At 37.5% G+C, this 14,884-nt stretch overlaps 1 protein-coding gene across 1 annotated transcript; it reads right to left on the reverse strand.

The window, feature by feature from the left end:
* Window positions 1–8,189: 8,189 nt before the first annotated feature.
* On the reverse strand, window positions 8,190–13,996 carry LOC133779663 (uncharacterized). Its single transcript, XM_062219597.1, has 4 exons — window positions 13,601–13,996; window positions 13,111–13,344; window positions 10,474–10,595; window positions 8,190–8,322 (listed from the first exon to the last, which is right to left on the reverse strand). Exons 1-4 carry the CDS (start codon window positions 13,994–13,996, stop codon window positions 8,190–8,192), a joined length of 885 nt encoding a protein of 294 aa, XP_062075581.1.
* Window positions 13,997–14,884: the final 888 nt, after the last annotated feature.

Below are 14,884 nucleotides of genomic sequence, written 5' to 3' on the forward strand. Positions count from 1 at the left end.
ATATCGCTTCTGCCTCCATATGTTTCTTTAAATATGCAAATAAAAATCTACATTTGTATATGGCCTGATCAATCAGTGTGAGTTCTATACTGATGCCCAATGCTTGTATGCAAATAGGAGCTGACTACTTTCCCACTTTTATGTTTGAATAGCTACATATGGGAATATGCAAACAACTACTCCTTGCTTTCCATATCATAGGTAGTGTAAAAATAATATCCTTCAAATAAACAAACATATCCTTAGATAGACTTCATGCCAATTATCTTCACACAAACAGATCAAATGAATTTATTGTCCTCATATAAAAGTATTCCACTCTCACCATGAATGTAGTTATAGGCGAACAGATAAGGGTAAACAAATTCATGTTCACTTTTCTAATAAACCCAACGGTTGGTAGCTAGTTTACGATATGTGCAGCAGAAAGCACAGGGTGTTGATTTACCATAAGTGAGTTCTATAATGATGCCCAATGCTTGTATGCAAATAGGACCTGACTTCTTTCCCTCTTTTGTGTTTGAATAGACACATATGGGAATAGGCGAACAACTACTCCTTGCTTTCCATATCATAGGTAGTGTAAAAATAATATCCTTCAAATAAATGAACATATCCTTAGATAGACTTCATGCCAATGATTTTCACACGAATAGATAAAATGAATTTATTTTCCTCATATAAAAGTATTCCACTCTCACCATTAATTTAGTTATAGGCGAACATATAAGGGCAAACCAATTCATGTTCAGTTTTCCAATAATCCCAAGTGTTGGTAGCTGGTTGACCATATACTTAGCGGAAAGCACCGGGTGTTGGTTTACCATATGTGAGTTCTATACTGATGCCTAATGCTTGTATGCAAATAGGAGCTGACTTCTTTCAAACTTTTATGTTTGAATAGACACATATGGGAATAGGCGAACAACCACTCATTGCTTTCCATACCATAGTTAGTGTAAAAATATAATCCTTCAAATAAACGAACATATTCTTAGATAGACTTCATGCCAATGATCTTCACATGACCAGATAAAATGAATTTATTGTCCTCATATAAAATTATTCCACTCTCACCATGAATGTTGTTATAGGCGAACATATCAGGGCAAACAATTCACGTTCACTTTTCCAATAAACCCACTTGTTGGTAGCTAGTTTAACATATGCATAGCGGAAAGCACGGGGTGTTGGTTAACCATATGTGAGTTATATACTGATGCCCAATGCTTGTATGCAAATAGGAGCTGACTTATTTCCCACATTTATGTTTGAATAGACACATATGGGAATAGGCACACAACCACTCCTAGCTTTAAATATCACAGGAAGTGTAAAAATAATATCCTTCAAACAAACGAACATATCCTTGGATAGACTTCATGCAATAATCTTCACACGAACAAATAAAATGAATTTATTGTTCTCATATAAAAGTATCCCACTCTCACCATGAATGTAGTTATAGGCGAACAGATAAGGCCAAACAAATTCATGTTCACTTTTCAAATAAACCCAACTGTTGGTAGCTGGTTTACCATATGAGCAGCGGAAAGCACGAGCTGTTGGTTTACCATATGTGAGTTCTATACTGAAGCCCAATGCTTGAATGGAAATAGGAGATGACTTCTTTCCCCCTTTATGTTTGAATAAACACATATGGGAACAGGCGAACAACTACTCCTTGCTTTCCATGTCATAGGTAGTGTAAAAATAAAATCCTTTAAATATACAAATATATCCTTAGATAGACTTCATGCCAATGATCTTAACACGAACAAATAAAATGTATTTATTGTCCTTATATAAAAGTATTCCACTCTCACTGTGAATGTAGTTATAGGCGAATAGATATGAACAAACCTATTCACGTTCACTTTTCTAATAAACCCAAGTGTAGTAGCTGGTTTACCATATGTGCAGCGGAAAACACGAGGTGTTGGTTAACCATATGTGGGTTCTATACTAATGCCCAATGCTTGTATGAAAATAGGAGCTAATTTCCTTCCAACTTTTATGTTTGAATAGACACATATGGGAATAGGCGAACAACTACTCCTTGCTTTCCATATCATAGGTAGTGTACAAATAATATCTTTCAAATAAATGAACATATCCCTAAATAGACTTCATGCCAATGCTCTTCACACGAACAGTTAAAATGAATTTATTGTCCTCATATAAAAGTATTCCACTCTCACCATGAATGTTGTTATAGGCGAACATATAAGGGAAAACAAATTCACATACACTTTACCAATAAACCCAACTATTGGTAGCTGGTTTACCATATGCGCAGCGGAAAGCACGGGGTGTGGGACCCAAAGATTTAAAAAAAATCATTTAAACAAACTTTAAATATTCAGATCAATTAAAATGCAAAATATTAATCATAAAGAAATAAAAAGTTGAATATTTACTAGTTGAAGAACTATCAAGAATCCTCGCCATCTTTTTGTATCTCCAACGAACATCCAACCTGTTGACGGTGAGAACTCGTCAACAATGTTAGGTCAGAAAACTCAAAATTAAGTAGGAAGATTGCTAGATAAGAACTTAGAATAGACTTGAGAAAGAACAAGTGTAGACCAATAATGGAGTAAACATTTGTATATTGCTTAATAGCCTAAGTATACAATGAGTTTTCCAACCCCTTAGCTTGAGGGGTGGAAGTCTATTTATAGCTTGCCTCTAATGGCCTCTGATACAAGGTGGTCCCAGGGGACAAGAAGGTACTTGGGTACATTGTCATGGTAGTGGCATAGGTCGTGGTGGAACAGAGGATCGTTGTGTCGACGCTTGTCAGGGACATGCAGGTCATGCCCCACTCTTCGTACTACCACTACTTGTCAGGGACAGATGTCAGAGGTTTGCTGAGAAGAAACACATCAGGTACATTACTTGTACGCCTATTACCTGTGTGGCATGGATATGAGGATTACGTCGGAAGTCCTCATAGTCATACATCAGTACGTACTTCATACCCGTACGATCCCTTTGAGTTCCATGCAGGTTCTTACCCTCACAGGGTGCCTATTCTTTTAACCTTTGAATGTTCCTTCTCTGCTCATATAACTTCTCCCTTGATGACACCTTCAACAGAAAGTAGGGAGTTGTAAGGTTGTGTGGTGCGAGGCGTCGTGTGGTTGATTGGTGTGTGCCGAGGGTGCAACTAGGTGGTGCACGATGCGTGACTGTTGGGCGCACACGGCGTTGGCATGGGCGTGCGAGGCGCCTGGGTGAGGCGAGGTGCTAGCACGCGCCATGGGCGCGCGAAGAGCCTGGGAGAGGCAAGGTGCTGGCACGCAGCATGGGCGTGCGAGGCGCCTGAGCGAGGCGAGGTGCTGGCATGCGGCATGGGAGCGTGAGGTGCCTAGGTGAGGCAAGGTGCTAGCACTGTCATGGGCGTGCGAGGCATGGGCGAGGTGAGTTGCTGGCGCGTGACATGGGTACGCGGCACCACGACACGACATATCTTGGGGGAGGGGAGGTGCGCCTCGTTATGCGAGGCCTCAACGTCTCGCGAGATGCTGGGCGGCGAGGGACCATGGTGCGGGGCCTTTGGCGTGAGGCCCTTGATGAGACGCTCTGGTGTTCAACGAGGCGGAGGTCTCGTGAGTTGCATGGGAGCAAGACTCCTAAGAGCTTGACACTTGGGCCTTCAACCAGGCAAGGGTCTCGTGAGGCACATGGATGCCTGACACATGGGCACGAGGTGGGGGCCTCGCAAGGCCCAGGGATGCGAGACACATAAGGGTGTCGTGATCCTTCGAATCTTCAGAGACCTGCGGGGCACTTGGGAGTGTTGGCTAGAACGTGATCTTGTGAGACTTTTAGGGCTGAGCCCGATAGCAGGACTAAGTGAACCTTAGCCATGTATTTCAACCAGGGATTAGAGATTTTTTCCTTGGCGGATTTTTGGCATCCACACAACCTAAAGCAGTCTTGAAAATACTTAGACCAAAATCTTCCAAGATGTATCTCTTCACCTCAAGACGTGTGTGGGCACAGAGTAATGATAGAAAATATTTCTAATTCACAAGATATCCTCAACACATGAGATCTTGAGATATTAAGTCTGAGATAGATTTCACGAATAGAAAATATTACTAAAATATTTCTCTATCTGGAAAGATAAGAATTTTCTCTCTGTTAAGCATATTATGAAACTATTTCCATTTGATAGATTTATAAAAAGAACAAATTAAATTTTAAAATTCAAAATTCAAATTTTAAATCAATTATTAAATTAATAAATAAATAAAAGAAATACCCAAGACCCATTCTTGAACTTTTTTACACGCTGTAGTTGGCGTGTAACACAGCCCTGATTTCAGGGATGTGTTCTAACCTTTTTCTTTTAATTATTATTTATTCAAAAATATAAAACCCTCATAACTTATCTTATTAGATTCATTAAAGAATAAATATTATTTCAAATTCAAATCCAATTTAACAAAACTAATTAATTCAAAATTAGATATCTTAATTATTTAAATGCTATCTTAAATTTATTTATTAAATTTGAAAATTAATATATTAATTAATTTGTCTCAATTACATATTTGACCTTGAAGAACAAATTTCTTCCAAATTTGTCATTTTCCTGATTCTTCCAAATTTCAACTCTTACCTTGAATATTGTTGATAGAGACTACACTCTTGTAATTATAGACATTTATTTATTGAGTACATTTAAATATATAAAAAGTGTCCATATTTTTAATCACAACATACAATTTAATCCTCTATTAATGGTTCATAATTAAAGTAGGAATTAATTACCGTTTAACCTCTTTAATTATATATTCTTTCCATAGTACCATTAACTTTACTAGTGAAAGTTAATTCATAAACTGATTTATGAATTTGAGCTCAATAACCTTTCAGTTTTAAAACCAAACCCTTAAGAGAGCCATTATTCAATTCATCTTGGAAAGGTATAGATTCCATATCTATATATTATGTCCCAACCATCTACATCAATGAGTTACCAAAACAAAAGTTTTCAGTTTGATCATTCTGAAAAACTGAAACGAGTGAATCAAAGAACTCATATGACATAAATAGAAGTTCATAATAACTTCAGGATTAAGATCAATTTGTATATGATCATCTTATTGATATGTTAAATTAATACTTATAGTAAATGGTATTATTAAGTATTAATAACATATCGGGTCTCGTTTATGTATAATCACTTTATACAAATTACCTCCAGTAAGATGTCCTACTACATTAGTAATCCAGATTTAAATTACATGTATTCATAATACTAGTGAACCGTACTTACAGTATTTAATCCAAAGATTCCATATAACTTTGTTTTACTGCGAACTGTTTAAATTTGTTCCCTACAATCTTAATCCTCTCATACAAATACAAGAATATAGTCACAATAACGAATTTGGGAATTTTCTAATATTCATATAATATTATTCTAATAATAATAATAATAATAAACAATAAATATATGCAAAAATTCATTTCAATTATTTATTTCATAAAACATTGTTCAATACATATGCTTTAAAGGGCATAAATCCCAACAATCTCCCACTTTCCCTAAAGCAAATGAAGCATCTCCCTCAAACCCATACTACAAACATGATCTTTAAAAGACTTGGTAGACAAATTCTTTGTAAAAGGATTGGCAAGGTTATGTTTTGAAGTTATCTTCATAACTGCTACATCTCCTCTGTGAACAATATCTCTCATCAAGTGGTATTTCCTCTCGATATGCTTTTCCCTCTTGTGACTTATTGGTTCCTTCGAGTTAGCTACCGCCCCACTGTTATCACAGTACAGGAGTAGTGGCTTATCCATGTATGGAACCACTTCCAGATCACAATAGAACTTTTTGAGCCACACAACCTATTTAGCTACTTCCCAAGCCACTATATATTCAACTTTCATGGTAGAATCTGCGATACTGGTTTGTCGATTTTCGACTATCTCTGTTTGATTGAAAATCAATATCAGTGTATGAAGTGGGTTTCAGGTCACCACCTTAATATGCAAGCATGTATTCTCTAGTTTTCCGAAGATACTTGAGAATATTCTTGACTGCAATCCAATGATTCAATCCAGGATTGGATTGATAACGACTGACTATCCCTATTGCATCACAAATGTCAGGTCTTGTACACAACATGGCGTACATCAGACTGCCTACTGCCGAGGTATAGGGATATTGTCTCATATTCTCTTCTTCTTGAGGTGTTTTAGGACACTGCTCTTCAGGAAGGATAATTCCATGATGGGTTGGCATATCAAATTTCTTGGAATTGTGCATACCAAATCTCTCCAGTGCCTCATCTATATAAGTAGCTTGAGACAAAGCAAAAAATTTGTTCTATCGATCCCGAATGATCTAGATGACTAGAACAGAGTTTGCATCTCCCAAAATTTTCATATGGAATTGCTCGGCTAGCCATTTCTTTACTTTTGTCAATGTTCCTACGTCATTTCCAACCAGTAGGATATCATCAATGTAAAGAACCAGGAATACCATGATGCCGTCTTTGATTTGTTTGTAGACACAAGGTTCATCAATGTTTTGTTCAAAATAACACTATTTGATTGTGTCATCAAATCTAAGATTCCAAGATCTTGAAGCTTGTTTGAGTCCATAAATGGACCTAAGAAGCTTGCAACTTTTTGCTCTTGACCTTTTACTATGAACCCTTCTGGTTGAGACATATAAATGGTCTCGTCAAGATAGGCATTAAGAAAAGTTGTCTTAACATCCATTGCCATATCTCGTAATCCATGCAAGCAGCCATGGACAAGAGTATGAAAATAGATTTAAGCATGGATACTAGAGAAAAAATTTCTTCATAATTGGTGCTCAAAAATATCACTTTATTAGTTTTAAAGTTTAAAATAAATTAAGCTTTAATTAATATTTTCATGGATTTATTGTAATATATTTTATATTTGAAAATATTAATCTTAATTTAATTTGTGTTCAATTTTCAGGAAATAAAATGTATTTTGACACAAAGAAAACAATTAAAAAAATAATAGAAATAAATGGAAATTTTAAAGACATTTGTTAAGCAACTTAGGCCCAAAATCAAGCCCAAATAGCCCAGGCCCAAGCCTTCACCAAGTGCCCACGTGTCCCTACTGAGCCACTCTTTGCGAGCCACACGAACCAAGCCAGCCCTCTACCAGTCAAGCTGCCACGCCACCTACCATGCCTGACGTACTCCCTGCCGAGCCACTCCAGAGACGCCACCTGTCCCACTTGCCTGACAGCTGTCCCCCACGCCCCAAAACCATCTTTGTCGAACCAACCAGCGCACGACACATGTCAAACGTGTCTCCCTCATTATTGCAGCTTGTGTTCCACTTCCATATGTTTTTGTAGCCATTTTTTTTTTACTATTTTACACATTTTGGGTTCTATTTCCACTATAAATAGAGAGCCAAATGTAGGGAAAAAAACATCAAAATGTTGAAACAAAAGTAGAGAGTAAAGTTAGAGAGAAATACACTTATTTCCTATTTTTTCTTTAATTTCTTTTATACTTTTTGAGTGGAAACAATGCCTATTTTAGGCTAAATTCTCTTGTGGAAAGACTAGAGTGAAGTTCATGTTTCACATTATATTTTTCAATTTATTGATTCTTTTTGTTCTTCATTTCTATATATTTGTTACAATTAAATTTATTTTCTTATAATTTTTATTCTAAGTTTATTGGTGCCTTTTACATAAGTCTAGTCATGCTCTTCTTATGTAATTTAGGCTTTTGATTTAATTTAGGACATTTGTTATATTATATGTTTTTTACTGCATTCTGCCATTGGTATTTTGTTGCTCTAAGGTATATAATATGATAGGTTTTAAAATTAGAAGTTAGTGTAATTTAATTAAGAACATATTTTAAGGTGAGCTTTATTATATATATTTTCCAACTATAATTAATGATGTAGAGTTATAGTTGAGTAGAATGAATCAATTTTATTAATATATATATATATATATATTCTAATTTACTAATATTTCTTCTTACTTGTATTTTACCTCTATGTGCATACGAAATAGCCTAATTACTATTGCGACCGCTTAGGAGTTTATTGGGCGATATCACCACCCCTTCTCTCTAAGTGTAACCCTTGGATACAAGCCTAGCTTTGAAAGTTTCCACTTTCCCATTTGCTCCTCTTTTTCTCTTGAATATCTACTTACAACCAATAGCTCTAACATTTTCAGGAATAACTTCAAGAGTCCAGACGGAATTGGAATGCATTGATTCTATTTCCAGGTTCATGGCTTCTTGCCATTTTTCTTTGTCAGAATCCTCCATTGTATCCCTGTATGGCAATGGATCATCTTTGTTTGTGTAAGACACAAGCATCTGAGCTTCATGTTCATAGTGAGTTGGCTACCAAATAACCTCCCACTACGACGAAGCTTTCTATTTTTCTGACTAGAACTTGTGGTTTCCCTTTGTCTTTGTTCATTAGAAACATTTTGTAACGTCCCAAAGTTCATCATAAAGCTTAATGCCTTGATTAGTGTGCCAGGAGGCCATAATTGGATTTTTATGTGTTAAGATGATTTAATTGTGATTATATATGTGATAATGTGAATTTCATGAGCTATATTATGATATGATTGATTATGCATGTTTAAGTGTATTAAGTATGCTTGTGGGCCCATTTCTATTAAAAAAGGCATTTTCGTAATTTGACTCGCTGAGGGTATATATGTAATTATATATGCTTTATGAGTGAGATCACATTATTATGTGGATATATTTGAGATATTCGGTAGGAATCAATCCTTTTAAGCATAGTCGCGGTAAAGTCACAATGTGGATTAATACCCGGCTCGGGGTGAGCCTAGGGGTATTTTGGTAATTTTGTAAATTACTGGGTCTCATTGGAGTAAGAGTTATATTTGAGGGAAATAATTATGTTTGGAGGATTAGAGGAAATTAATTGGAAATTTGAGGTTTAGCGAGATTGTGGTGTCAAATGACTTTTTTGCCCTTAGAGGCTTTGAGGAGAGGTTTAGTAGGCAGGGTTATTATAGTCTTTTACCAGGGGTATAGTTCAAGACTTAGTTAATCTAAGGTAACCTCATTCTCACATTTCTCTCATTCTCTCTCTCTCTCTCTCTCTCTCTACTTTGTTCTAAGAAAGGGAATTTTGAAGCCTTTGAATAATTTTAAGCTTGGAAGCAACCCTTGGTGGGACTTAGAGCTTGCTCTTGAGGGATTAGAAGCTACTAGGTGTGGGAATTAAGATGGGAATCTCGTTTCTAGTATGGGTAAGCCTTTTTTTTTTTCTCAATAAGGAAAGAATTTATTAAGCACTAAACAGCCAACAAAACAACCTGCTAGACACCAGCCAAAAAACAAGTCATTTACATCCTAGCCACAAAATCAATCACTTCTTTTCCTCTATTGGTCAGAGAACACGAAGGAATCAATAAAAATCTAGCCTTAATGGCTCTTCTAATCATAGCATCAATTCTAAAAAAATACATAAATTCCTATTAGTCCATAAGCAATAAATCGTGGCTGCTCCAACAACAGAAACTATGCCTTGGATGACTCCATTAGGCCGAGTAGCAAACCAAATAATCCACTTAGAGAAGAGTAACGACCACTTAGTGAACCCCAGCAAACTTTGAACCTTTTAACCACCTTGAGTGAGAAAGCACATTCAAAGAATAAATGGCGATGACTCTACTCATGAAGCTCACAAACCAGACAAAGCAGAGACTCCATAGGAATCATGCATCTCAAAAGATTATGCCTTGTTAGAAGATGCTCATTGATAGCTTGCCACATAATAAATTTGTGTTTAGGCAAAGATAAGTGACACCACACAACCTTCAAATAATGAACCTTCTCTCGCTACAGCAAGGACTTATAAAAAATCCTCACCTTAAATCTCCTTGACCGACCAGCATCCAGAACATTTTCCTTAACAAAATAGGAACGGAGTCTAGCTAGTTTACTAAAATACCAGCTAACATCATGCTTCAAAGAGTAAGACCAAAAATCCTGATCTCTTAGGTACACATTGTTCACCCATTTAACCCAAAGAAAATCTTGTTTGGTAGAAATAGCCCACACATATTTAGCTAGAAGAACCTTATTCCACTAATTCCCTTCCCTAAAACAACCTCCATACTCCTTAGGTAAGCAAACTTGTTCCCAAGAGGTGAGATGAATCTTTCATCTATTCTCCTTAACTCCCCATAAAAACATTCGACAAAGCTTGTCTATTTCAGAAATAACTTTTTGAGGCAAGAGGAAAATCGATTGAATAAGTTGGGCTCTTTTAGCAAAAGCAAGATGTCTACTAGCCCAGGTATGAAGTCTTAACTGAATCTTCTTAAGAATAAGACCACAGTCAGAAGCTTTCCATTTCATTGGCCTCGGTGTAATCCCAAGATACTTGAGAGGAAAAGAACCTTCGGCAATGTTAACAACTGCCAACATACATTACTTAGTAGTCTCATCAACACCACCAATGTAAATACGAGACTTGTTTTTATTAGCAGCCGAACCAGAGGTATCACAGAAGTCCTGAAACGCTTTTTGCACTATCCTCACAGAATCAATAGAACCCTTACAAAATATAACCAAGTCATCAGCAAAACAGAGGTTCACAAGTGTAATGCCCCGGATTCCCTATTCTGGTTAACGGCCGGGTTGGTAGGCCGGGAGGGCCATAATTGTTTAATTATTCCATTAAATGTGTTTATGCATGTTTATGAGAATTATATTATAATATAATGTTAATTTGTATACATGTCAGCGATATATGTTGAGACCACATTATGATGTGGGTTTGTTCGAGTTATTCGACATGAGACGATCGTAGAGTATTGATTAGCGGTTTAGTCACAACGGGTTTAAGTGTTGGGACTTGGGTTGAGTCTCGGGGTGATTTTGAGGGTTAGAGCGTTACCGGGAGATAAAGGGTAACGGGATGTGAATTATTGGTATTTGAGATTATTGAGAATAGCGGGAATTGGAGAGCGTTAATTATGATTAACGAGTTAGGAGGAAAGTACCAAATATACCCTTGGGAGCCTTTAGAAAGTATTAATTGACCTAGGGGTAAAATGGACATTTCACCCCTAGGATAGATATAACAATTGATGACTGAAGAAAGTGATGGAAAACAGAGTATACTTTAGAGTTCTCCCGTACCTTCTTCTCCTCACTGTTCTTTGTGGTTTTTGAACCAATTTTGAGGATTCAAGCTTGGGAAGCAAGCCTTGGGAGTGTGTTCCACCATTGAAGACCATCATAAGCCGAGCTTTGGGTAAGTTTCTAACCATGGTTTTCTTTGGTTTGCTCTGTTTTAGTTTTATTTTGCAGCTGAGTTTTCTAGGGTGAATTCATGCTTTTGTTGGGAGTTTTGGCTAGGGTTCCCATGCTTGTGATGATTGGGGTGTATTGGGATGGTTTTTGGGTTTATTTGGCATCAAGAATAGGCTTTGGAAGCTTGGGAATCGAGTTAGAATCGAAGAAGTTGAAGAAGGTCGGTTCAGGGGTGTTTGGGCCTGAAGGTAGCGCTACAGCGCCCACCCTAGGGCGCTATAGCGCTCCTCAGGAGGCTTTCTGGTGCTTGGGAGGTTCTGTGTAGAGCACTGTGGCGCTAGGGGTTGAGCGCTGTAGCGCTACCCTGTTCCTTCCAAACCCCGTTTTGAGTGTTTTTAAGGGTTTTTGACTTGGGGTTTCAATCCTTAAGGCCTGGGATCGAATCTACTCACCGTGTGGGCATGTTTCGAGGTCCCGAGGGTGGTGCTTAGTTTAAGACCCTATTATTGTGGATTCTCATTAATTGAGGTTATAATTGGTTGTGATTAGGTAACCGCTAAGGAACTAAAAGACCGATCGTTCTCAGGGGTCGTCTTTATCATACTTCTCGCTCAAACTTAAGGTAAGAAAACAGTGTATGGATACAGTTGCACCCTGTACAGGTATATGACATGCATGGTTTGATATTGAAGCATGTTGGTTGATATATGTGAACGTGGATTGCATATTAAATGCTAATGAATGCTGATTACCTGTTTAAGACACTGACTAGTCAGGAACCGACTCTAAAGTTGATGATCATGCATTGAATGGCTCTATGGCATTAATGCGGGACCGACCCTAAGGTCGAAGAACTTATAAGTGCTTGCCTGGCCTACGACCAGATGTCTATAGCCAAGGTATACGACCCCAGTGACCGTTAGTCACGTGGCTAAGGGACGTTGTCCATAGTTACGACTCCAGAGTCGTGAGGAAGGTTATGTTGGTGACTAATCACCATACACCTGTCCTGATCAATTTGTGAGAGAATCACTTATCAGTTAAGCCCTGGTGACCCTATCGTCACATGGCAAGAGGGAGCGCTGCTCGTTATTGTGACTGTTGGCTATTGTCACCTATTTGTTGGGCTGATAGTCCTTGATGATTATTATGATCGTTGTTGATATTATATCATATTTTATTGTGTTTTCTTGCTGGGCCTTGGCTCATGGGTGCTATGTGGTGCAGGTAAAGGAAAGGAAAAGCTTGGCCAACTTTGAGTGGAGAGCTTGGGCAATGTGATGTACATACAGGGCCGCTTGACCGCCACGGTCAAGGAGTTCTCAGAGGGACTAGGGGTTTACCCTATTTTTGCCACTTAGGCCGGCGGGGATTGTAAACTTGGAACTGTAGCGACTCTTTTGTATTACGAACCACTTGTAAATATTTTGAAAGGCTCATGAGCAGTTTACTTACTTAATGAAATGTACCCTTTCCTTTTTATTGGTTTTCTACCTTAACCTGATAATAACACTTAGATCACGTTTTTAACCAAAGGACTCGGGTAGCGAGTCAAATTTCCGGTTCACCGTTCACCGTAACTGTTCTGGGGTAGCCAGGGCGTTACAACAAGTTTAAGGATCTTACACATAGGGTGGAATTTAATCTTAGTATCTTGAGAAGTATGCTAAAGCAGACGGGTCAAGAAGTCCATAACCAATACAAAAAGTAGAGAGGAAATGAGATCCCCTTATCTAAGACCCTTCTCCCCCTTAAATCTACTATGAATCCTCCCATTCATCATCAAAGAGTAAGACATGCCACAGAGACAAACCATAATCCAATTGATGAACTTAGAAGGGAAGCAAAGAGCTTTAAGAAAGTCTGCCAAAAAATCCCAATCAATAGTGTCATACGCCTTGCTAAGATCTATCTTCAATAAACATCTAGAATAAATATTCTTCCTAGTATAACCTTTAAGGAGGGCTTGAAAGATGAGAACATTATGTGCTATAGAACAATGTTTGATGAATGCACCTTGATTGCTATCAATCAAGTAAGGAAGTACCTAAGCCAAGCGAGTAGAAAGCATTTTAGAAATACATTTATACAACATGTTGCAGCAAGCTATAGGGCTACAGTCGATTGTTGTAGCTGGACTATTAGTTTTGGGCACAAAAGATATCACTCCATTGTTAAGCTCAATCATGATTTGATCTGTGAGGAAGAACTTCATAACGGCATCAACAACTTCATTACCAATCTCATGCCACATAACTTTAAAGAATATATGAACAATAATCATCAAGCTCGGGGCTTTTTACCGTATGAATGTTGAAGCGAGCTTTCTTGACATCACTCAAAGAAAACTGTTGATGAAAGTCCAGTTTGTTACCAAACTCTATACAGTCCAGCCGAATACTAGAAGAAGCAGAACTAGAACTTAACATAAAACTTCTAAAATGACTCAGAAAATGATCAACCACAAAAGCATAATTATCTACAATAGCTCCTTGATTATCTATATCAGTAGTGATTCTATTTTCTTCCATCCTTTTCTTTAAGCTAGCATGGAAATATGAAGAATTTTCATTCCCCAATTGGGGCCAAGTGATCTTACTTCGCTGTCTAAGAAAACTTTCACAGAGATGGGCATGAAACTTGTGCGCATCTTGAGCTTCCCTTTTAGCTTTTTGAAGAGAATCCACCCACAGACTCATTTCAAGTGTTACTTGAGCTTTAATAACAACCTCTTTTGTGAAATGATAGCTTGAAGGTCACCTATCTCCTTCCTATTAAAGCTTTTATAAACATGTTTCAATCTTAGAAGTTTCCTCATAATACCATGTAAACCTCCTCCATAGATTGGCTTATCCCAACTGTGTTTGACAATTTCTTTTAAAAGAGGAAGCTTAGACAAGAAATTGAAGTAACAAAACTGTTTGAACCCAAGGTTTTCAATCTCAAAATTCCTGATAAGGCAGTAGCAATGATCCGAACAAGCTTCCCATTGGAATTCTGCTTCAGTATTAGGGAAAGTATCCTACCATTCTTCATTTTTGAACACACTATCAACCTTAGAATAAATTCTCGCATTCCCCTCTTGCTTATTCGTCCAAGTAAAAAATGAACCTGAACTTTCTAGCTCATCAACTAACCGCAATGCTAGCCAATTTTGAGAGTCCTCCATCTTTGTTTTTGGTAAAGGTCTGCCACCAATAGGATCACCATGAGCAAAGATCGCATTAAAGTCTTCCAAAACTAGCCAAGCCTTGACCGGTTGCAAGTTCGCCAACTTATTCCATATTGTCTTCCTTTCCTCCAAGTTATTGTGACCTTAAACCATAATCATGTAAAACTCAGCAGCAACTCCAAAAACTTTCACCGTACAATGCACAAGCTGAACACACTCCTCAATCACAGAGACATTCACGTATTTCCTTTTCCAAACTAATAAAATTCTCCCTTCAATGATAAGACTAGAATAGTAATCCCAATTATTGAAAACTACTTCCATCATCTTACTTATATTAGCACCTCTCAATGTAGTCTCATAAAAAGCACCAAAACCAGCTTTATTTTTCCCACAGAAATCAGCTATTGATCTA

This window comes from Humulus lupulus, chromosome 5, assembly GCF_963169125.1.
Source record: "Humulus lupulus chromosome 5, drHumLupu1.1, whole genome shotgun sequence".
NCBI classification, from domain to species: domain Eukaryota; kingdom Viridiplantae; phylum Streptophyta; class Magnoliopsida; order Rosales; family Cannabaceae; genus Humulus; species Humulus lupulus.